This window comes from Osmerus mordax, chromosome 1 (assembly GCF_038355195.1).
Source record: "Osmerus mordax isolate fOsmMor3 chromosome 1, fOsmMor3.pri, whole genome shotgun sequence".
Lineage (NCBI taxonomy): Eukaryota > Metazoa > Chordata > Actinopteri > Osmeriformes > Osmeridae > Osmerus > Osmerus mordax.
The window spans coordinates 15486718-15513063 of NC_090050.1; the positions used below are offsets into that span (position 1 = coordinate 15486718).

Consider the following 26346-nt stretch of genomic DNA (forward strand, 5'->3'; position numbering starts at 1 on the left):
TGTTGAAATGTTGTCAGATTTCAACTAAGGGGTGCATCATCGCCACCTACTGTTCAGGAGTGTGAGTTGAATGTGCTTGGAAAGACGATCACTACTTCCATGGTTAATTGGCAAAAATGGTTTAAGGGAAATAGGATGCCTGTCATTAACGTTTTGTACTGGGTCGGGAACTGATAAATCAAATTCCCATCAACCTTGTGGTTTGATGGGGATTTGTCAACGAAGAAAATGTCTTGATTGAAAAATTAGGAATTTGTATTCAACAAACAATTAACCACGGGCGACATAGAGCCAACCTACAGCCTTAACAGAGCTACTATCGCTAAATATGAAGCATCTCTGTCCGCAATACATCGACACGATTCGTGAGCGCGCTTTTGAATGCACACCACCAATGCAGAGAGGAGCGCGCACTTCCAATGGGTTTTCCCGAGCATTCCCTCTTGGGTACCATGAGCTGCAGTAGTCCAACCTAATTCAATCTGTACTACTACTGGATACACGTAACGTTGGCTGACGCTGGAAACGTTATCAATATTTCATTTTGAAATAATTGTATTCTCTCTACATGGCTACATCGGATGAGGATTGTGTGTTGCAGAGGGGTAGATCTCAAAGTGACCCAAGCATCATCACGGAGGCTCGTATCAGTGAGGCGCACAGAGCAGGTAAACCTCATTGAATTAGATATGTATTACTGTTCAATTTATGTTGTCTGAAATTGGTTAGCCTATTAATGCTATGTTTCTTCTGGGTTATAGCTGTCACGCGCTTAGTTCACGGATTGTCATGCATCAAACGTAGTGTACCACTTGACCAACACTGAAAAGGCCACCACCGTAAAAAATAAAAAATATATGCAAAAAGCTAAAAAGCTCTAATAATGACATACATTTATTTTGTATACATAATACAGGCTGTATATACATGGAAATGATTGCATATGCTGGTCTACATAGCATCTGAGACGAACCTGAGATGACACATTAGGCCAAATTATTATAGTATCAAAGAAAAACATAATGTACATCTCATGTATTTTGCTCTGTAAAGTTGTCAAAAATGGAGGCACTCATTTCTCCATTTGAGTGTATAAAAAAACACATCAGTGTTCAGTCAATATACATTGATTGTCATAATTTGCAGACAATATTGCACTACTGCAATGGAAGGTAAAGTCTATATTTTTTCTTTCATAATCATCAACCATATGCTCACTCACTGCCCTGCATCCTTTTTGAGAACACACCCTTGAGAACATATTACACTCTGATGGACAAATGAGTGCCTTAAATGTGTCATCACACTGAATTGAGTGTAGTGAAGAGAAGCTGATGACAGTGCTCGTTGTGTATTTAGTTGTTTCTATGGTGACAGAAAGGGCTGAGCCCAGCACTTGGAACCTCCACTGTAAGATGAGATAGTGTTTATCTGGCTACTTCAGTGGTGAATCTTTCCCCTTTACACTTGTGTCCAATGTAGTCTTGAGTATGTCAACTTTGAACATGTAAACATTATTTGATGTGAGTTCATGTTCATTGGCTTTTCATTTCCATGGTAATATTCTGCATAAGAGCAATGTGGTCATGCAGAGTGAATACGAATTTGGCATTATTATTTATGCTTTAACATTGTTGCCAAAGCAACAATCTAACCCCAATGTTAAGTGAGTGCTGGTCAACCTCAAGATCAATACACGACCATAAGCAGCTATTTTTTTTGATTTTGCTTAAAAAATTGATCAGTTACAAAACATAATACTGCTTCTCAGGTGCCAGCCAAAACAAACAGAAAAGCAATACTGTTAATGAAAAATGATCTCAGTGAATATTTGTACTGTGAATGATACTGCACAGTTGCTGCATATGTACAAACAAAAAGCTTGTAACACTATTCAATTACTGTAACTCTTGAGTTTGTATGGGATGGACCTGTCACATGTCAGCGGTTACCATTCTGCATGCTCATCTTCCGAGGAGCACAGCTTGATAGCAGCACAGCATATTTCCAGTGTTAGCAGGCTTCTTCCCTGGCATGACCAGCTGAAAGGGCAATGCAGCAGTAAGAACCTGCCCTCCCCATCTCTCCATCTCCTTTGCTTGCTGCTAACCCTTTCATCCCCCTGGCCCCCTTACTGCAGCTGTGATCCTGCCACCTGAACATGCACTTGAAGAATAGTGTTCTTCTTAATATTGGTTTAATTAAGAGACATGAGAGAGAGAGAGTCCTCAAAGAAGATACCATTGTCACTTATATTTCTTGCTGAAAAATAAATGTCTTCATATACAAAAAAAATGCTTTGCACTACTTGAGCAGAACTATAAACTGTCGGTTCCCTGGGAATATTAATATACTGCAATAATGAAAAGAATATTCAGCTGTGACATAATAACTTCACATGCATATGTCGTCAGATCAATGCGTAGAATGAGGCAACTGCAATGTCAAACCTCTATGTTGCTCACTTTCACCCCTAATAAGAACATATTATGCTCTTTCAGTAGGGCCTGATTTAAGTAAAATCATCTCAGAATCATCGGTCTCACCAAGCCAATTCATAGATTACAGAATTAGCACACATTAATTTACTACAGACTACATACTGATTCATGGAGTTATCGATTGTGTACCAAACTAATTTCTTTCATAGCCAGGAATTTAGACAGTCGGTGTGTGTGTATGATGCTATATGTAGGGTTATTTATGTGTTGTATGATGGAAGTACGATGTTACAATCATCAGGCATTGACTGAGTTTGTGGGTGCGTTGTCAATTCAGCCGTCCCCATATGAGCTGATCCTGTAGCTCTAATCTGACATGCTGCTGTCACATCAAAGGCTCTCCCTTACTGGACTCTGTCCATCCGTCTTCCATTCATTGATCCTCAAGCCACTTTTTGCTGTCTCCTTTCCTGCTCTCTTCCAGTGTAGGCGGGAGGGCCTGATGAGGGAGATTATAGGACCCCTTGTGTTTGAATCGACATGCTTCATGTTTTCTTAATCAGACGCCCTATATATAGCTGGTGTGCCTTTTCTGCAGTGAATATTCAGGGTTATGATTAAGTCGGAGCATTTAGAGGGGAAGGCAACACAAAGAGAATAGCAAACGGTACCTGGCAGTATCCTCCCACATGTTCCACAGGATGATGAGAGACAGTGTTTCTGCTCAGCCGGGAAGCTGAGCAGAAGCTAAGCCCCGGTTCCAGCTACACAAGTGGGTTATTCTCTCAAAACATTGCACCTACAGAGGACTATGGAGAAAACATATGTGCATCTACATGATGTTCAAGTATAGTATGATGGTATTTACCATCCATATATGTGTGCTTATGTGTGCATATGGGTGCTTCAGAGAAATTGTGCTGTGAGGCTAAATGTCCCTAACAGACTAGTGTTCCTGACAAACTGACATCTCCCTGTCAGCATTGCTGTCATCATCTTCTTAACAGTTTTGGCCTTGTCATTGGCCCTGTGGAGCTCTGGCTAGGCCGACACAGCTGGGCCGAGACAGAGACCCAGTGGTCCATCAATTGTACATCTACAATTTCTAACAGGCCGCATAGACCTACAGAAAGGGACAGTGAGTGAATACCTAACCTATTTAGAAAGAAAGAGAGAGAGAGAGAGAGAGAGAGAGAGAGGGAGAGAGAGAAAGCGAGGAGAGCTAAATGTGTGAGGTCAAAAGAGTAAAGCACGGAAATCTGTTTCAAAGAGTCACAAAGTCACAAGAATCTACCTGTTCTAATCTGGAGGTTAGAACAGGTAGGCACTTGCTGCATCTGCTTCATCTGGGATTTTCTGTCAGGTAGAGCAGGTCCTATGCCACCTATGCCAACAGGAAGATCCAAAAGAGTGCAGGATTCACCCAAAGCTTTGAAGGTCATTTGTACATCACAGACCAGTTTCCTCTGGTCACTGGACACTAGTTCTCAACTTCTTTTAAATCAGAAGAGAACGAAATCCAAAACTATGGTCCTTGTCATTAGTTCAGCAACAGTGGTAAAATGTTATGCTGTTAAAGTTAAATATGTGCATCAATAGACACTTTTAGTTTGAATTGGATGTAAACGTTTTAGGGTGATTTGATTTGAACAGAGGATAGCTGGGGATGGGTAAAATAGATATCAGATGAGATGAGAGCTTCCTTCTCGAGGTTAGTCTATTTTCTCAAAACCTTTCACAAGAAAAGCTTGGTAGATCATTATGAAGCTCTGTTTGAAGGTTATTTTGAGCAAATATGTAAATAAATTAAAATTACCAAGAAAAAATGTCATACTTAAAAAATTAGGAACATCTAAGAGCTGTGTTGATTAGCTTTTGCTTTAGAAGAATGAAAGTGATTTATGTGGGGCATTGCAGCAATAATGCTGCCATACCAGGGCTATTTATAGTGCAGGTTAGTTGGAGGATTTTAATAAATACCTGATCTTTTTTTTTTCTCTCAGTTTTTTTTTTCTTATTGATTTTAAATGCAGAGTCAGTGGCTCAGCATTAAGTACTAAAGCAAGGCCACCTTTTTGTCCTCTACCCCATGTTTCTGAGCCAATCTTGTCCCTGGAATCAACTGACTTCAGGATCACAGACAGCAACACCAAAAAACAGGGGGAACCATGATGTCATTGTCCTCCAATCAAATCAACGGACACATAAATGACAGGGCATCTGTAACTCCCATTGGCCAAGCTACAGACTACAGACCATGCTTCAGTGCTGATTAAGGACTGAATTGGACGGGGACAGCCAGTCTTATGCATCAAGGATAAGAGATTGGCCAGCTTGCAAAGGCAGGCTTGAGAGCACATAAAAAGAATGAATTGAGACAGCCAGTCTAGTCGTACAGTTCATTAGGCAGCCTGGTTTTCTCAGCGCCTGGCAGCAGAATTTCAGCAAAGTCATACAGCACAAGATTCCCCCAAAATTAGGCTGCAAAGAACGACAATTAAAAAAACTAGGCTGTAGAGCATCAATGCAATTGTTAGGGCGCTAGAGGTTACAAATTCTTCATTGGTACGTCAGACACAAAAAATAGCATTTAGATTCATAATGATATCACTGGTTTGTGTTTCATGGCCTGCATACTGTACACCGTGTTGGGCTTTGTTTTATCCACAGTGTCCTTGATTTCCTAGATTTTTGCCTGTATACATACATGTATTCTTTTCTGTGCTTATTTACTATCCCATTATCCTTCAACCCAATGTTTCTGTATTGTTTGTTGGAATAGAAATATGCTAGATACAAATGACATGTGTTCATAGACCAGATCCATATTGTATTTGTGCATGTCTGAGTGTGTTTGTGTCGTGGCGGCAAGAAGAGGGAGGGTTTTACCAGGTTACTGGGGAGTGGACACGTCTGCTTCTTGGCGAGGCAAGTTGAAAAGAGCCGTCAGCCATTTACTCAATGTATTTTTTATAGCTGTTTCATGCTTTGACCTAAATCTTTTCAGAGCTCAATAGAACCAATATGTTGCAAATTTGAACATGTCTGAGAAGCCGTCTGATCCCTTTGACATCCACATTCTGCTTTTTCAGTCACAGAAGGGATTTGGAGTCAGATAATATTGATCATTTTATGTGATTCACAAAGTGCAGTAAAGGAAGTGCAGACCAGTACTGATCGTAGCGTATTGTTGTTAATAATGTGTTTTCAAGAAGCCTACATCCCACAGAGATAGGGATTGAAACCACCCGGATTTTATCGTGAAGGCAAACATTTTCCTTTTTGTAGAACTGGCAAATGTAATTAAAGCAACATGCTAAGCTTGGAGTGGGAGTGGAAAGACTGATCTGTCACACAGAATTGACTCACGCACAGGAAAGTGTGAGGGAGGAAAGTAGCAGCTACATTTAATCTTGTGGGACTGGGCTGTGGATTTACAAATTAGAGATTTCTGGTAGAATTAAGTCTTTGAATGTGTCAAGATAAATGGAGACTAACAATCATTGATGTGTAAAAACAATGATAAGGTGGACTTTGCTCTGGTGTATTCAAGTAAAGACACCAAATTAGGCTAACAGTTTTAGAAATTACGTATTTTGAACATTGTGTTTGTGTGACTGTAGAAATGTCGATGTTCTATAAGATCAACTGAACCTTTGGAACTTAAGTCCCACAATTGTATTGAACTAAATTAGACTCTAAAATGTAGGTTGACATCATACAATAAAGAAATCAAATGGTTGTGTATCCTTGCATACAATGTCTTCAGTGATGATGCTCTTCCAGGCCTGTACTTGCAGCAGGCCTCAATTACTATGTTCTGTCTTCTGTTTCCTTCTCAGCATGTTAACTACTAGTGTTTGGACATGTTTTTGTGTGCCTGATTGATTTGTTATATTATGATGGCAACTTGAATTTGCATTGACACTGCTGTGTTTCAAAATCATGTTGTCTGCATACGGGATTATTGTCTTAGTTTTCTCAGTACATACACCAATGCTATCAATAACCTCATTCCGATTCAGTTATATCATGGTTTCAAAGTAAAGGAAAATCAATTGTAAAGTACTTTGTACAAAATCACTATTCCACAGATGGACACTCAAGCTGCAGTTTTTACTTGTGTAAAAGAACTGCTGATAAAGTGCCTGGTTATCTTTCCTTTCCCTCCCCTGGGAGTTAACAATTCAAGATATCCGTATGGAGTGATTCTATCTTGACCTCATTTGTCTAGGGAACACATCTAAAGTATTGTAAATATTGAATGAGATATTGTCATGTTTTGTGTGTAGCAGGTGCTTCACTGCTTCACATCTTAACTGTACTTACTGTTCCTCTAACCCAAGGGAGAAATATTCATTCCCATCTCATGTTCTAAGACTACTTTAACCCTGTAACTTAGTCTAAAGATAATGTCAAGGTGCTATATACTGAGAATGATTTGAAACCACAGAAGGTTCTATTTCCCCATCAATTGATTACTGCCACAACAATGTCGACAAAGCGTCTCTTAGGAAGACAAAGGAACATGCTTATGTTAAATGGCAATTATGTACAGTGATCAATAGGCCTCCGTCACATCATTGTACAATAGGCTGGCCTATATTCTACATTGATGTGCTTGAAACACACTAAATACGAGAGAAATATGTAAGTTGTAAGTTGTTTGTATGTTACATTGCCAAATTATATTCCTTTCAAATAAACAACTAAAGTCTTAGTGCTCCCTGTAGCCTAACACAAGGGGTGGGTAGCCTGCATCACCAGAACTGAATGTGAGTGCGGCGGGACAACATTTGAGTTGAGGAGAAATGCCGGCGCTTCATTGACGTCAAATGACAGAGATTGAACAGAATGTTTAGTAGGACCATTTATCATATTTGAGGGAGTTCTCGCGGCTTTTATCTGCCGTCCAGCTCCTGCTATTTTTGTATACCACTACACGCCTTGTTTTCCTTTTTATTTGGCATCACGGGATTAGATAGCTAGGTCCACGTAGAAACGCTTGAAGATTCAATTACCATAGCACGTAAGTGTTTTCCCTCTTCAGGATTCAAATGTTTGATGAAACGATAAAACCTATAGTTTCCTTGTTGCCTCTATGTTTAGCTGTTGATTGAAGGTGGCGAAAGATGTGCAATATCATGTTAAAATCTTAATGATAGGCCACGACGCCGATGGAGGAGTCAGGCGGCAAGTTATTTTAGAGTTTATGTTGCTTGTCAGAATGCAAAGTCTCGATTAAAATAATGGAATGGTTACAACTGAGGGTTACCACTGATTCAGCTTTTCAAACCTATCCATGATACATGAATGGGAGTATATTCAATTTTATAATAAAAAAAGACAGGCTACATTATTATCCATACATTTATTTTCGTAATGAGAATGATAAGTACACCTCTGTATTGTGATGATGCCATTGCTGAGCATACCATTCTTTGAAACATACATTTTTCTCTTAAAAACACGTTATAAATTTACTATAACAAGATATTCTAAAAACAAAAAGGGAAATGTTAGTAAGGAAAGGTCAGTCTGTTTTACAATTATAAACCAATTTCAACAACTTGCAACATTTAAAATACAGAAATTCCTTGCTTGCATTATGCATTGGTTCAGCTAGGCTGTGATTGGTTCTTGTAAGGTTTCTGTCTATGAGGCAACAATCTTCTCATCCACCCAGCAACCCCGTATTCCTCATGCTCTCTTGATTCTGTGCCTCCTAGGGCCTTTTCTGCTGCATCCAGAGTGGTATCCATGGTAACGGTGGTCTGACCCTTTATACTTACTGCAGTAACTAGGCATGACCTGGATTCCATACATCTGGTTAGTCGGGCACACAGGACTGAGGCAGCTGATCTGCTTCCCATTGTTGGGGGTCAAAGAGTTGGATGACTGTCAGTTGCTTTGGGTGCACAGTTGGTTATGTGCAGATTTGTTAAAATAAATATCATTATTTTTATGGAAACATTGTATCAACATGTATACTCTTTGGGTGTGGAATTTGAAAGGTTAGAGGGACCTGCTGCCACTACATGAGTCAAGGACACGTTATAATATTTCTGTGCTGAATGCAGCTATTTCCCATATTTTTCTCTGGCATTGAGTGCTTTCCACATTCCATGACTGCTCTAGAAAATTAACTGAGGTCTGAGGTATATATACTTACAAGTTTATTCAATTGGAAATCTTGTTTAAATTATCAGTTTCTATTTATGTTCAAAATTTATTTATGAATATGTAATGCGAGGCTGAGCTAATACTGGTGAATATGTATATGTTGTTCTGGATTGTTATTTTCTTTTTATAACTACTGTTTACCAATCACTTTTTTGTGGTAAATTGTCTGAAATAAATTCATTCATTCATTCAATATAAGTGCTATTTTTATAAACACAACAAATCTTACAGATTCTTTAAGTACTATCAGGGCCCTGGTTCCTTTAGACCAGCAGTTGGGTCCAGCTTGAATGTATATTGGACACAATTTGGGATTTAGGATGCCCATTTTATTTAAAGCTGTCTGAGACTGAACCATGCTTTCTTTTTACCAGTATCCTTCCATTCTCAGAGCTGAGGCTGCAGTGGTAAATGTCTTTATAGTCAAATGAACTGATGTATCAGTGAGCTCGTATTTAGAAAGCAGCATCTCCCTCAACAACCGACGGCTCAGCTGCAAACTCCCTGAGGTGTCAGCTCGCTGTTTGAGCCAGACTGTGTGGGAGGGCCTATTTCTGTCCTTCCTCACAGGGGCTGAAGCCGTCTCTCTGTCTCTGTCACCCAGTGCAGCATAGTGACAGATGAGGCAGTCAAAACACAGCGCTTTTACATGAGCTCACACTGGATCCTTTCCTTGAGCCAAGAATGCAGGCAATGCATTCCAGCACAAGGAATCAGTACTATTTGAGCAACATCAACTGATGTCTGTTGGTAGAGATACATACTCATACTGGCTATTCTCTACACTATCATTGTTGTGTTGTGTGTTTGCATGAACACAACCAAGGACGTTGAGGTGCGACTCATCACATTTTTACTGTTCATAGGAAATAAGTAGAGCTGCCTTTATTTCTCCATGCGCTTTAATAATTTGTGTTTAGAAGCAGTCCATTGTTTGAGTGTGTGGGTCCAGAGGGTTAGCCTTGACCATGTGAGTCACACTCAAACAATATCCTTCTCTGTCCTCCACACTGCTCAGTTTCCAGATGTGAATCAGGCAGTCTTTATTAGTCAATCACCAAAAAAAATCATTCGTATTTTGCTCTCTTAAATATGCTTAAAATCTGCCATTTACAGTCTTTTGACATTTACAAGGTAATTACAAGAGCTGCTGATGACCCTGCTGATTGTATTGTACGTTATGTTGTTTTCTAAGAGCCCTCTTTCTGTTCTGTGTTTTGTAGATGTCATGGAACAACAGAGGGCCCTCCACTCTGGTTGTCTGGTTTCAGGGGTAAGAACCCCTCCTGTTCGACGCAACAGTAAATTGGCCAGCCTGGGCCGAATCTTCAAGCCTTGGAAGTGGAGAAAAAAGAAAAATGAGAAGCTTAAGCAGAGTTCCACAGGTAATTAATGTAGGAATGTAGCCAGTGTAAGGCACATAATTCAATATGCAGTTAAAAACAAATTCATATGTAACTGGAATGTTGTTGTGACTATAATGCGTGTGTATGGATTGCTCCATTCAACCAGATAAACATAGGTCAAATGCTTGTGTCTTGCAGCCATAGAGAGGAAGGCAGCTGCTCGACAGAGTCGGGATGATGTCACCAGAAGAGGCCTGGGGGAGGCAGAGCCAGGTGTGCGAGTGCATGACTGGACGCACACTCCCAGTCACTCACACGTGCACATTCACACAAACTCACTCATGCACACGCCAGTGCCATCTAATATTCACAACACACTATTTTGTTTTGTTGCGTTGTTTTACTTATCATTATGAAAACAATATAGATACATAATACGTCGCTGTTTTCTGTCCTATAGAGTCAGGTCTAGCCTGCGGGGGCAACATAGAGGACCCAGACACACCAACACATTCAGATGGGGAGGAGAGAGAAGAGGAGCCCATGGCACCCCTGGCCAACACGTCAGAGGACCAGGGAAGTGATCTGGATCGTTCCACAGGTGGGCCAGGACATTTCTAAATGTTTACTATCGTTTTTGTTACCATATAGTGGGTACATTGAAATGTCAAGGTTTAGGCTGTCAGTACATTGTGGAAAACTCCATGTGATTCCTCTTAACCACCACTTGGTGGAGACAGAGATTATTAATTGGTTCGAAATCGACCGGTCAAGAGGGAAAATAACAAAACTTTGTTTTTCTTTTGCAGTTCAAGATTTGACTGAGGATTCAGAGACAATAGGAGATCATAGTCAGAATGAAGAAGGGGAAGAGGAGGAGTCGTCTTTGACTGAACCCCCTGATGACAACTCCATGGGGCCAGGGGACCCCCCTGAGGGGCCCAAGGAAGTCACCAAACCCCCTCCCCTGAGACGCGCCAGCACCCCTCCTCCACCCAGTCTACCTGTCAAACTTCTCACCAGATTAGGCAGTTTAGACGGTGAGACAGTTGTTAAAATGTCTTGCTTTATCTTACAAGCGAATTATAATATTACTATGAAAACATCTTTACGTGTGCAATTTCCACCAAAAAGGGCCTCATCCCATGGCAGTGAAAAAATCTCCCGCCACCCTGCCAAGGAACTTCACCCTTCCCAAAGATCCACAGGGATCTCTGCTGAGAGGCCGGATCTTCACCCCAACAGGCTCCCCCCACCTGGGCTCCCTGCACCCACAGCTGTCCCCGAGCTGCATCATCGAGGAACTGCACCGTGCTCTGGCCTCCAAGCATAGACAGGACAGGTAAGGTGCCTAACCTCTCTCATTACATTTAAATTTAGCAGACGCTCTTATCCAGATCGACTTACAGTAAGTACGGGGAAATTCCCCCGAGGCAAGTAGGGTGAAGTGCCTTGCCCAAGGACACAACTTAATTTAGCGAGGCCGGGAATTGAACCGGCAACCTTCTGATTAACAGCCTGATTCCCTAACCGCTCAGCCATCTGATTCTCCACATAGCTGTCGTAGAAGTATGTTGAGTCTGATCTGAGGCTTAAATCTGTGACCTCAGTTTCCAAGGGAAGGAGATACGCTCTTCCCCAAAGTGCCGCCCAGATGGACGTCTGCCCCGTACGTCCAGCACAGAGAAGGAGCCCTCTGGAGAGTCCGAGAGCAAGAAGGAGTCAGACGAGAACAAAGAGAATCGCCGCCTGGATGAGTACTTCAGCGACCAGGAGAGCTGGAACGAGTCTGTAATATCTGGTAGGTTTTCAAATCAACTTTGTCCTAAGGTACAATAGCACAGACAATCCACAATCCTGGTGTTTCTCCTACAAGTTGTTGTTTTTCTGCAGGGTAGTTTGTTTTAATGTTATGTTGCTTGATGTTATTTACTCCGGATGCACATGTGGGAGATTAACAATGTAGCCAAAATGAAGAGAGTCATTCGACTGTATTTGTCAGCGACATCTGTTGAGCTGCCCTACTTCCTGGGCTGATGGGTGATGATGTCACCGCATGTGGGTCATCAGGGAAACACAAGCATGTGAAATAACCTTGTGTAGCTTACTGTTGCAAACTGAAACGTTTACCCAGTGCAAACAAACTGGTCTCTTGTTAGTGTGATGAACAGGATTACATTGTTGACAATTCATAGTATACAATGCATGGTGTGTAGTGAGCCATGGCACCAAAAACAGTTGCTGACCTTTGTTTGTTTGTGTGTGTGTGTGTAAACAGGGACATTGCCACGTAGGATGAGGAAAGAACTACTGTCTGTAAAGCTGCGTAACCGTCCCAGTAAGCAGGACCTGGAGGACAGGAACATCTTCCCAGTACGCAGTGACCAGGAGCGCCAGGAGATCCGCCAGCAGATAGAGATGAAGCTAGCCAAGTGAGTCTCTCTCTGTGGCCCAGCTCACCCCTCATCAGCCCGCCCTCTCTCCCATGTATGGCTGTTTTGTTGTCCCACTTTCCATCTCCATGTTTGTAGAAGGTTATGTTGGCCATGTCTGTTAATGAGTTTGATCACCTGCTTCCATCATCTCTTCATTCCATCGACACAGTTTTAGCCTAACAGCATTCCATTCCATTTCTCCTTTCTAACTGTCTCATATTTTCTCTCTGCATTATACTGTACATTTCTTTGAAACTACATTCAATGTAGAGATGAAGAGTTTTCATAGATTTGGGAGATTTCATGATATTTTGATTCAATGCCAAATGTGCTTATGATGGACAAGGTAGTCCCTAGAAATGATGAGTTTATCCAATAAATTATATTAATTCTTTTCAGAAACGGTTTAGAAAATGAATACACAGCACACAGAAAGCTATTACCCTCAGGGACTTAAATTTGACTTGTGACCAAAGACCGGTCTCTAAAAGGCTTGATACTTTGGATTAGCAGAAATGTACTTCTGAACATCTCTGATAGAATGTATTGTTAGAAAGTATATTAGTTTAAGCTCTTGTCTACCAAATGAAGATTGCATTTCTATGGGGTTTACATTTGATAGTATTATAGTGTGCTGATAAACTGGACAAGTTTATCAGCCAGTGGGGGGAGCCAGTATCTCACCACAAACAAATGCCTTGAAAATAACCCTCACTATTTCTTGCCAGTAATATATGATCACATGACTATCTGATCTTATAGGATTTTATGTTATTGATATGAAAGTTGAAGGGATTATCATTTTAACCTGTCATTCATGATATTGTAATGTGATTCATTTTTGGATAATGGAATGGAATGGAACAATGAGAGTTGTCCTGGTGAATTTGGTGGGATTATTCCATGCTTCGAGAGGGATTTTTGTGGAGGTCTAACACTTTCAGTTTTTACACTGTGGTTGTTATCCTAACAAAATTCTGGATTTGCCATTTTGGCAACAAAAAAAACACAGCAAATTTGAAAACACAAACAACTCAGGCGATATGTGATAGCTCTGTTACAATAAAAGTAAGGTTTATAGATTTGGCATCATATACATTTTCAGTACTATCCATGAGCTGTAGTACAGTATCACTTGTTTTTATCTCTTTGGGTGCTATGTATAATTAAGTGCATACCACTTAGACATACAGTGGTCCCCCCTTTAACACAAGTAAATATATGACAACATCAATAATTGACTCAGACAGTAGTCTTTGCAGGAGGGCTCAAAATAGCTTGCAGACACTTCAGGGTAGGAATCAATAGAGCGTAGGTGTGAGAAGGAGAGGAGCATGGAGGGAGTTAAGCCCAGCCACCCTTCTGTCTGGAGTTAAGGACTTATGGTAGTTATCCCAACTCCCTTTGGGAATGTTCTTTCCGCACTCAGTTAGGCAATGCTACTCAGGTCAAAAGAGCTAATGTTGGGTGTAAACACCAAGGCAAGAGAGAGTAAGAGAGGACAAGTGGGCTTGTTAAGTGTGATAGTGTGCTGTGATAAGGCTATGTGTTTTATGTGTTTGGATTTTTTTAAGTGTCAAGACCCTCTGCTAATCTGTTGATCTTGATGAATATTACTTCACTTTAATGTTTTAATTGAGTGTATTGTGTGCGACGGCTTAGAAGGAGTGTGTTTAGACTGCCAGAAGGCCTCAGATCAATGTCTGTGAGGTTCTCTAACCCTGCCATCAAGCTTCCTCACGTGTGCTTTGTTCAACCCCACCCGTGGGCATCTCACAGCTGCGTGCCAGTCTGAATGCCAGGAGCAGTTAGCCAGTAACAACAGTGTCATCAACGCAAGCATCATAAACCAAAGCTATTTTTAGCCCGGGCCATGATCACGAACTGTTGAATGAATTAGAAAAATTCCATCACTTCAGTGGAGATATTTGGAATGTTATTGTTCCATCCAGCACACCCCTGACATGCCTCCATCCATGTGGATCTCCACGTGCTCTTGTGTGACTCTTAACACTTGCTGAAAAACGTGCCGCTTAAGGAAAAGGCTGACTGGGGAATATCAGAAATATTACCTAATGAATAAATGACTACAAACAAATGTAATAGTATACGGCATGTCTTTATAAATGTAGGAAATTACATATTACCCATAACAATAATTACTCTGCGGAGGTAATGCTTGGAATGCATACAAAATTAACTTGCATACAAACCAAATATAGTGGGGTTATTGTAGGAAATGAGACCACATCAATTGTTCGCTGAACACAGACATAACTAGTCAACAGCTTACATAAAGTTGACTTTTGAGTACGCTTACATAACTGGCAGGAAGTGATTGATCCTGTGTAATGGAGGGAAAGTATGACAACAGGAAAGTCTGCCAACCAGGGTAGGACTGTGTATGGATATGTCAGACAAGGAAAAGCATCTTAGCATCATACTAGGATAGACAATTATCCGATTGTGTTTTGGTGCACTTTTGGTGAGTGCACCAAAACAAGTAGCCATGTGAAAGTATTTAGTTGATGACGTAAGAGTTATCAAAGTAAATCCTTTGGACCATGTAACAATGTTTAGCTCACCACAACAATGTGAGGGACAGCTATGTATCCAAATGAGTAAAACATATTGAAGCAGGGGGATGGCTTGCTTTCATCCTAAAGTTGCATAATGATGTGATCGAGAGCATTTCATGGAGGGACGCCTGCATCAGGAATGGCGTGTGAAGACCACAACGCCATGTGGGTCAGCCCCGTCAGATGGCCTTATAGTGTCCTCTACAGCCTGCAGGCAGCACAGGTGCTGGGGGGCCTCTGCTCCAGGGCCCAGGCCAGGTTGTGCTGCATCACCACTCCTGGTCTGCTGACAGAGGGACAGCTGAGACATGTCATTGTTTAAGATGAGAGCACCATGTGCTCGGCCATCCTGGCTGGCCAGAGTTCCAACACTAACATGGTGGTCTTAGAGTGGACCTTAACGACTGAGCCCCTAGAACGGTGGCGAACGATAAGCTTCCACTTTCCCTCCTCCTTGTCCTCTCTGTGTTCACCGACTATTCACCTCGTACCTGCTGGTGTCTTCAGGACACACACAGTGAATCCTAATGAGTGAATCAGTTGTGCTTATTGAGGTGGCGGCACACTGTGCCTTGTCTTAGAAGCTGAGTGTGGGTTGAGGACCCACAGGGTGAGCAGCTGTTGTGCTCACCGAGTCTGTTCTCCATCAGAACAGTGTGGTCTTCGGAGCAGAATAGCAGCAGAACAAACAGCCAGTTCCTCCTTGGCTGCGGAGCAGCTTGGTACAGGGCCTGTCACACAACATGATGTAAGGACAGCTTTCAGAGTCAGTCATCAACAGGGCGAATTCATCCTCTAATCTGATATCGACCAAATTGTTGAATAGGATACCAATCAAGCTGAGATGTGTTAATTGTTCTAAAGTATGAGACTTGTCTCTTTGTTGTTTGGATGCTGACCAAAAAAATCCAGCTCTATTACAAAACCAAGACAATTCATTTCACCATTACTTAGAAGAATACATTGTAGGCATACAGTATACAAACACAAGCAACGATGTGTGCATTTCAACAATTGTTTGTGCAGGTGTATTGTGTGTTAAACAATATATTTCCAATATCCATGTATGTTTTTCAAAATAGGTCTGATGATGCAACACAGAATGTCATTCTGTCTGCATTGTGGAACAAAGCCTCCAGCCTGTATGGAACAGCTTTGATGTACTAGGTTGCACCAGCATTCAGAACAGTAGGCTGGCCCAGGACAGGGAAAGGGAACCCTCTGTTGCTAAATTTAGCTCAGATCGTTGTCACTGGAGCTAAAATACTGCGGCACCAGCTCCGATCAATGCAGTATGTACGTCACAGATAGGGCTGTTTTCCTATCCCTGCTCAGATGTACAGATTGCCTGTCCTCCACTCCCCTCTGATTGAACCACCACATTCCCCAGGGAAGCTTTCTGAAATTGTGGCCTTGACTTACCGCAGTGATCTACATCTTTCTGGCTCTGGCCCAGTAAGCTTTCCACTGTCACTACTGCGACTGGATTGGTGGTTAGGAAAGAAAGGTGGTGAGAATGGGACCTTGTAAGACTAGTGGGGGAGAGCCTCAGTCAGTGGATGCCTGTGCTCTGTGGGTGATGACCTTACTATCAATAGCCATCTCAGAAATGCTAATTGCATTAATTCCTATGGAGACGCTCTTTAGCTATTAATAGACAAGACAGTTTATGAGTTATTCATGGCCACACACATACCCACGCACCCTTTTTCACATTTCCTACCCCCAGCCTCACCAAGGCAAGTGTCTGCCGATCTTGACTGAATCTGCTCGAGAGGGACGGGGTGTATAATGAGGGAAACTGGCAGCAGTGGTGTGGGAGGAGACGAAATAGGCCTTTGTGGCTCAAAGTTTGTTTCGGCCACAGCTCTAGCCCGGCTTGTCAGTGTGAAACAGGACTCAGCGAAAAGAAACCCACACACAGCTGCTCCCCTGTGCCCTAAATATATGTTGAAATGTCTATTTGTTGTGTGATTTTACAGTAGGTATCCTTATCGTACAGCAATTCAGCCATTTTTGTTGTGTCAGTTTATGTCATGGTCATTACCTTCTCAGTGGTCTCCACAACAATACACTGTCAACAAACTGTAGGGATTCATATTTTAGCACTCTAGGCAGACTCACAAGGAACACACAATGTTTAAACTTTGGCAAGGTAAGCAATTTGGAGCAAAGTAAACCAGACCAACATTTTTATAAATGTGAACCATTTGGAACAAATGTATACATTCGGTCTAGTCTACAAGCAACAAGCCAACCTAAGCTACATCCTCTAAAATATGAGGGGCAGCATCTTGATTCACTTGATTCCTTTGAAACTTTTTGTATTGTCGTGAAAATGTACAACTCTATTGCAAGCAACAGCAGTTGCCAGGTAACACAGGGTATTTAATAAGCACTAGATGCAGTTTCCTGTGGAACATCATCTGAAATATTAATGAGACTCTGCCAGGACTTCCCTTCCTCCCTCCCCCCTGCAGACACACCATAGTGATTGTTTTGAACACATCTGAGAATTTTTCATTTGAGCTCTCTTTGAGAATGATGAGAAAATGTACAGATATCCTCTTTTCTTCTATTGATAAAAGCAGGTCAGATAGTATTAAATGCTGTACTGGATTTCTGGAGCAGCATGGTGAAGAGGTGTTGTTGGCCCTGAGTCAGAGTGTGCATGTAGTGTGGAGAGGACACACGTGTAGGGTGGAGAGGACACGTGTAGGGTGGAGAGGACATAAGTGTAGGGTGGAGAGGACACACGTGTAGGGTGGAGAGGACACACGTGTGGGGTGGAGAGGACACGTGTAGGGTGAAGAGGACACACGTGTAGGGTGGAGAGGATACACGTGTAGGGTGGAGAGGACATACGTGTAGGGTGGAGAGGACACGTGTAGGGTGGAGAGGACACACGTGTAGGGTGGAGAGGACATACGTGTAGGGTGGAGAGGACACGTGTAGGGTGGAGAGGACACATGTAGGGTGGAGAGGACACACGTGTAGGGTGGAGAGGACACACGTGTAGGGTGGAGAGGACACACGTGTGGGGTGGAGAGGACATACGTGTAGGGTAGAGAGGACATACGTGTAGGGTGGAGAGGACACACGTGTAGGGTGGAGAGGATACACGTGTAGGGTGGAGAGGACATACGTGTAGGGTGGAGAGGACACGTGTAGGGTGGAGAGGACACACGTGTAGGGTGGAGAGGACATACGTGTAGGGTGGAGAGGACACACGTGTAGGGTGGAGAGGACATACGTGTAGGGTGGAGAGGACACACGTGTAGGGTGGAGAGGACATACGTGTAGGGTGGAGAGGATACACGTGTAGGGTGGAGAGGATACACGTGTAGGGTGGAGAGGACATACGTGTAGGGTGGAGAGGACACACGTGTAGGGTGGAGAGGACACGTGTAGGGTGGAGAGGACATACGTGTAGGGTGGAGAGGACACAAGTGTAGGGTGGAGAGGACACACGTGTAGGGTGGAGAGGACACACGTGTAGGGTGGAGAGGATACACGTGTAGGGTGGAGAGGACACACGTGTAGGGTGGAGAGGACACACGTAGCTTATGAGGTCTGTAACTGCTTTCTTTGTCTCAGGGCTTTAAAAAGTTCTGAGTAAGATTTCCCCCCTCTCTTTTTAAGCAGACATTTTAGTAGTCAACTTCTTTCCTTCTTCCTTTCATTCCTTTCCTTTTATTTCACTTTTTAGCTGTATAAGCAGGCATGTTCTCCCATTTACAGAATGTGATTGTGTGAGCTTTATAGCTGATGGCAACATTTGCTATTTGAATTTGGGTCCATCTGAAACCTATGTATGTCTATATAAAACATTCAGAATCAGAGTTGGCAACACCCAATTATATTGCTGCTTTTAGAAGCTACGCTCAAGTTGTAGAAGTAAAAAGTGCAGGATATCACAGACTGCACAAAAAAGACCCGTACAAAATTATACACTGCCACCATGAACCCCCTATTCCCACAAGGAGTAATTAACTATGTGCTCCACGGGTTGTTCTCTCTGATAATCAGCCTTGCCATCTCTAATGGCAACAGATGTTGCCATTACATGTCAGATGTTGTTACCCCCATTCAGATCATTTTTCTTATTATTTTTACCATGATGTTGGGAATGGCATAGACATATATTGAGGAAGATAAGGATTTGTCAGATTCTTTGTTTTTGTGCCACATGTTGATTCGTCAACCATTTGTATGGATTTATATTCTCAATAATTCTGATAGTATTGTGATTATTATTACTGTAGTTGCTATGTATCAATCTTGGATGGAATCGCTACACATTATAGCTGATGCACTTTCACATTGTTGGCACAGGTGACCACTATTTGATGCATTTTGAAGATGACTTCTCGTTGTGGCCTCAGCTTGCCTGTTTCCTTGATCTGTAGACCTACTGTGAAGTTCAGACTCAGGTTCAAACAGCAGACTGCATTAATCATTTATGTTTGACCTTACATGAAGCTCTGAGCTTGAACTGAGTCTGAACCTGATTCATCTTTTTGAACCCTCCAGAGTTTTGAATGGCATATAGGGCCATGTAAGCCAATCCATAATGTACAAAAAATATATACCTTGACACATGCATTACAGAACAGTTGGGTTGTTCAGAGTTGGTTCAGAGGGAGCAGGCTTCTAAGTAAAATGAGGTGCCCGGCTACACTTGGTCTATCTCCCCATACCAAGATTTACTAGGAGAGACATTTAGGTCAGGACTCACACCCACCCAAGGCATGACATCCAACCCAAGCCTTTTCAAAGTTATATAAACATAGAAAGGAAGATGACTTCTTTAATTATTCCTGGCAACTGTCCGCCTCAGGGTGTCCCAGCCACACTTAACTGGTTCTCAGACACCACATCGAGCAGTGGTGTGTTGGTCTCAGACCCTGTCACGGTTACCCCAGGAGATGGACCAGGGCATTAACACACACCTCAGCGGGCATTAGTAGGCCTCAGCCACCACTCCTGACTCGTGCAATTTTCCTCCACTTCCATGGGCTGACACTCCCATCAGCCTTGCTTCTGCAGCCGGCTCATGGCTTTGACATTCTGGTGAGTCATCCAACAAATCAGGAACTTTCACATTGTACCAAATGGAATGGAGTGAGGAGTGAATGCCTAGGAAGTACAAATGACAATAAGAACCTTTTCCCTGTGAAAGTCCATTTAGATGGGCTGGTAAGTTAACCATCCCCTGATCTGTACCACTTTGATACAAAGTATAGTACCATATTAACCTTGTGGTTGGTGCTCATGTCAGGACACTTGTCATGTCCATCTCTGTGCAAGTGATTCTGTTTTATGATAAACCCAATGTGGTCCCAGTCACAGATGAGGCTATTAAATGTGTTCTATTTTAGGCTTGGAACCTAGTTGCCATCTGTACACCTACTATTTCCATGACTGGGGCCATAACAATCAATGGACTGAAAATAACAAAGGTTTTTGTGGAGTTGTCATTTTTAAATGTGTCAGGGTGAGAAAATGGACTGTCACCCCATCAGCACAGTTCCTGCAGTTGGAAACATGGTCTATACAGATGTTGTGTTTAAGGCCAAGAAAGAGGTGAGGTGGTCCATTTTCCCAAATAAGAGAAATAAGTAAGTAGGTTTGCAGTGAGGCTTCATTGTATTGTCTATAGACAATATGAAGACTTTTAATATGAAGTTTGAGGTCATCTTACTTATGTTTATGGCAGTTGCACAAATGTAGAGGATGGGCTGGTGTGGAGAAGAAAGAAAGGCATTTGTTTGTGGATTTAGTTTTGTGTGGCCCGGAAATATTTTAGCAGTCCAGTCCATTATAGTCATAATTATTTCCTGGCCTATAGCGTGGGGTATTAAATATAATTGCATATTGTATCAAAACAGTAGTAGTCTATTGTCTGTGTATTCCGACAGCTCATGTCTAGCTTCAAATTACGATGTAAGTTATTGAGGAAATCGAATGGTGTAATTTTAACTACGAATCCACTTTAGCGTCAATGCTAAGCATGTCTGTCTGGGTCCTTCTCGGTGCACATCTATAGGCAGGGGATTCCCTCTTTGCAGACCTTATTGATAATTGCCACACCGTGTTCCTAATTGTAAACAATACGGAGGTATCGCTGATCTAAGGGCATAACGATCTAAAAATAAACCACATTTTACCATAATCACCATGTGTGTAATGAGCCTTTAACTCGGAGAAATATTTTGGACTATTTTTTCATTAACCATTAGCTCCACTGCATCGTTCTGTCTGCTTTTAAATTCCTTACTGCAGCAGTTTTCAAGGCGTATTCAAAGTGTGCGTGGGAATCTCCTGCTAGGCACCGCCCCCAGAAATTATGCATGGAGTGAAAAGGGAGACAGGCTTTCCAGCATCACACCACTCTAAACAGCGTCAGGTTGCGAGGCAGACTTGACAGCTAAGCGCTCAGCATCTGCAGTAGAGAAGCCCGGATACCCAATTAAGTCAAATAGGCTACTTCTCTTTGGGATACTTAGCGAATTTACTGTGTCGTATTATTGTCACAACAGTAATTTTTGGACGGCAAGTGCTGCGATTCATACTCAGAGATACATATTAAGGAAGAATGCTTGTAAAACGGATTTAACGCGTGATTAATCACACCTGGATCTATTCCCCGATGTTGAGTTTGTCGCGATTTAGTAAACGAAGTTGGTTTATAGACTCAAGAAGGGACTCACGATTTTGTTTTAAGATGTGTAGATCTTGGTGTTCTACACATTCTTTCCGGCAAACAGCGTGCTAGTACCAGACTGCAAGACTATTACTTGAGGGGAAAGTGGATCAAAATGGTCCAAAACGTGATTCTAGTGTTTTTCCGTAGGAGACTCAGCCAGAGGCCAGCTGTTGAAGAACTGGAAAGTCGGAACATCCTGAAGCGTAAGTACTGGATTGGCAATAATATAATCAGGGTGTGATCAGGTTCTTATTGTTATGTCCTCACTATATTTAAACACTTAAGTATTTGCAATACTATCTGCAATACTGGGGTTTAGGAGATGATGATGAGGCATACTACCATCATTTTGAACAATTTATTGACATAGCAAAAGAAGTGTTCTTAAGTGTATTATTCACAATTTAGATTTCATATACATAGCAACTATTACAACCCTTTCACAAATCTGTGCAGTTCAATGAATAGCCTACTAATACTACTAAAACTAAAATAATATTGAAAAGTTGAAATACATCAAAAATACGAGAACTGAATAGATGATCATTTTCATCAAGATTGATTACATTTGTTACATTTCATTGACCCTGAGGAGAGTGATCTTGCAGACTTTTGCTTTAGGCGACAGAGGAATGAACAATCTGTGAAACTGTCCTTTTACAAGTTGGTGTGGCTCTGTGTTTTTTCTTACCTATGGTTGAGACTTTAATTCATGCTTGTGGTTTAGAGGTGGCATCCATGTGCTCTACACTCTGGCCCTACTAAGCACCTGTCTGATGTTGAGACGAGCCACCTTCTTCCACAGTGTCAAAATGCAACACACAATGCACTGTCAAATCACTGGACTAAAGACCATACACTTCTAGCAAAAGGACACCTGTTCCAGATCCATGATGCAAACTATGGATAGTAGATTTGCTGCTTCTTATAATCATACTGAAGTGACATTCAGCCTCTAAAGTATTATTTATTTTTGATCCTCCTGCAACAGATTTGATAGAATCTGATGGAGACACATGCTGACTCCACCTTTACTCCAGTGGTACAGCACAGTCCAGACTCACTTAATCCATCTTGTGGAGATTATAAATGTTTCTTTTCTTTTTTTTTACTGGAATTTTGTGCACATTAATCAAGTAACCTCAAGTAAGTCTGGGCTGCTGTTGTTTAAGAAAAAAAATTATACAGGCAGACACAGAAAATGTGAGGGCTTGAGGCCAGTCCTTGTTTTTGTCTATGGGAACAGATGCCAAAGCGTCCCCATCTGAAGTGAGCTAGATATTTTGGCATGGTTTTTACAGACAGTTTTGATTGTCACATAATACCTTGCTTTTCTGTGAGATTGGATTTACTAAGTGTCATGACCAATAACTGCAGACCGCATTACTTCTGCATCACTAACTTGAAACCTTGTCCTGACACCGTCCATCACTTGTTTCCCTGTCTGTATGTATTTGTGCTTATATGGGACTTCTCACTTTGTGTCTTACAGAGAGGAACGACCAGATAGAGCAAGAAGAAAGGAGGGAAATTAAACAGCGTCTTAACAGAAAGGTAAGCAGGACATCCACCTTAAGACACCAACATTTACAAACTAGAAACATGCACCGGACAATACACTGCCCTTCCCATCCTCTCCCCGAGGGACACATTCCCAAGGTTAACTGATCAGTGATGAGTTACAAAATAATAGAAACAATGTTTCGGCTGACTTGTACCATAACAAATACCACTGTTTTTATTCCTTAGCTTAACCAGCGACCCACAGTTGATGAACTGCGGGACAGAAAGATCCTTATTCGTTTCAGTGACTATGTGGAGGTAGCAAAAGCTCAGGATTATGACAGGCGTGCTGACAAGCCCTGGACCAGACTGTCAGCTGCTGACAAGGTATGCCCGAGAGCACCCCCTGTTGAGCACTGTGCTCTATTACCACTTGAGTTCACTTGAAATGGTCATTACATACTGTACCCATGTCAATAGTAAAACAGACACTAAGGAGCTATAGCTTACTTTTTCTATAGATGCTCATCTAAATTCTCAATCAGATTTCAGAACAATTATAGAATGATTAGGATTGAATCATCAGCATTAGCCTGGTAGTACTGTTATGTGCAAAACACATACTGTATGTACTTTCCTCCTCATAATAACAAAGTGTAGCTTGGTGTCCTCAAATATTTGCCTGACATTAAATAGCTTGTCATTTCATAGTTGAAATTCCATTTGAACGGCTTTATAACTTGATCCTCCGCATGTACAGGGCCACACCCAGGGGTTTACTTTTGTTATTGATTGTGTCTCACAGGCAGCAATACGGAAGGAGCTAAACGAGTTCAAAAGTAATGAGATGGAGGTTCATTCTTCGAGCAAGCACCTGACAAGGTCAGTGCACACTTCGTTTGATGTGTGCAGGTCAGTTTGTGTGACAGCAACAAAGTTAAAACATGCACTGATTGCTTATTGAAAAATAGTTCAATTATCTGGTGGTTGGATTATGTCAAAACACTGTGGGGAATCCGTTCAGAACTCTATCTAGTGTGTGTGGTTCTCTAAATACAAACACAGATATAACATTGCGGGTTCTAATAAAAAATAACCGTCACTGGTGCTAATTAGACGCTCCCGCAGTCATTCTTCTTAACGGGGCAGGCCCCCCTTTCAACACATTATTATTATTATCATCATTATCATTATTTATTTCACATAATTGAATATGCCCTGTACTGTTGTATACAGGGTTGTACCAAATATAGCTGCATTGTCTCCTCTGGGAAACCGAAATCTGCACACGTTAGCACACCCTGACAAAAATAATAAATGTCTGTACAGATTTAGCTTACGTTCTGCTTACCCTAAACTTGACTTTCAGCATTTAAAAAAAGCAGAGTATGGTCAGAATTATACTGGGATTTGCTTACGCAAGACCCCATTTCTAAAGAGGACAGCCTGAGAGCACTGTCCATTGAGCTATTAATAGAGCTCTGATTGATGAGGCCTGTGGATGTGATCATGGCGCTTATGTTCATTGTCCCCTCTCTCTACTTTGTAGGTTCCACCGGCCTTAGCAAGGTTTCTTCTGTGAAGAGTTGCTGATATCTGGTTCTGTCAGTGAAGACCTTGCAAGGAGTCTTCCAGTGCCCTGGCCCATGGTCCCTGAGTGTCCTGATATTTGGGCGCAGTGAACCTTGGAGGCTATGTCTCTAGTTGGAGCTGCCAGCAGAGGAGGTGCATGCAGCAAGCTCCACATCTGCTCAGAGGAACATTACATTACCTTCTTTTTACATTTCAGTTGGAGCAGGGGCGACAAGGTCTATTTGCCATACAGAGACTTTCTTTTTTAATCAGACTCTTTTGAAACATGGCCTTTTTGTTGCCAGAGGAAAGATGTGCATGTGGCCAGTTAAACCTTTCCCACTCCCGTAACGTCGGTAGTCACACCTCAAGTGTTGTGGGGTCTCACTGAAGTTAAATGGATTTCATATCAACTGTGTAAGTGTTGTTCTTATTAAGAGGAAACCATGTCTGTACACAAGACAAAATCCCTTTGTAAGCACTATTTATTGTCTGCACAATACAAGTTTTGCATTTTTAAGAAATATAGTTGTTTGTCCTTTTTTTAAAGTGTAAATGCAATGACAGAATGTCAGGAATATTTAAAATCAGCTCAGAATTTAGATTGTACACGTAGTTATGAATGTCTGCAGTTATGTGAAGTACATGGTTTTTGTATGGTTATCAAAAGATAAAAAGTATATGAAGCCCACCTGCCTACATACCGTATGTTCCCAGTCAGCTATCTTTAGTGGAAATAATGTGACCCGGTAGCGTCACTTGTGCCTGAGTCTGCATCCTACGTCATCCTGGCTGCACAAATAGAAATCAGGTCAGAGGTTTGTGGTGCTTATGAAGATATTTCGTCATATTATTCCCCAGGCCACTTGTTAAAAATAAGGCTGTCAAAAACTGATTGCAACCCACAGCCCAGCAATGAAATAAGTTTTATATGGATATACTTATTCATAGTTTAAACCCGTCTTATATTGTAATGTATTTTCTTGCGGCTGTAATGATATCAAATGTTCTGAGTTACAGCCGAAAGTATTAGTTATACAGAATACGACACTGTAAACCAGTTAACCGTAAATCAGTGCTTCTGTTAAGAAACATTGCTTAGATCAACAAAAAGCTGTATGTGATTCAAGCTGTACAGCTTAGGACTATAGAGGAACAGATGGCAACATCCTTGATGAGGCATGTACACCCAGACCCCTGACTGGCTGGAATAATGAGAAGTACAGCTTCCGGCCAGAAGTCCCACCGCAGGTGGAGGGCAGTTCTCCTGAAAGTCCTGGCAACCATGGACGTGAGTGTGTGGAAGGAAGGGAATTGCTCTTGTGTGGGAGGGATATCCTGCTCTCAGGATAACCCTCAGCATTCATACGCTACGTCGATAATGACGTAGATAATGTGGAACAGTTGATGCTCATGCACAAAAAAATACACACAGGTCAAAAGCAAGCACGAGTTGACCCAATTTGTAAATGAACCTGTGGCTAAAGTCTAATTTACATTTTGCAGACGCTCTTATCCAGAGCGACTTACAGTAAGTACAGGGACATTCCCCCGAGGAAAGTAGGGTGAAGTGCCTTG

The 26346-nt window shown here is 41.9% G+C and overlaps 1 protein-coding gene across 1 annotated transcript; it reads left to right on the forward strand.

The window, feature by feature from the left end:
• Positions 1 to 568: 568 nt before the first annotated feature.
• On the forward strand, positions 569 to 25306 carry phactr3b (phosphatase and actin regulator 3b). The gene is made up of 13 exons (XM_067240953.1): positions 569 to 668; positions 9848 to 10009; positions 10169 to 10243; positions 10431 to 10571; positions 10780 to 11010; positions 11105 to 11312; positions 11581 to 11771; positions 12249 to 12402; positions 21841 to 21896; positions 23186 to 23247; positions 23443 to 23583; positions 24002 to 24078; positions 24746 to 25306. Exons 1-13 carry the CDS (start codon positions 569 to 571, stop codon positions 24759 to 24761), a joined length of 1614 nt encoding a protein of 537 aa, XP_067097054.1. The 3' UTR covers positions 24762 to 25306.
• The last annotated feature ends 1040 nt before the right edge of the window (positions 25307 to 26346 follow it).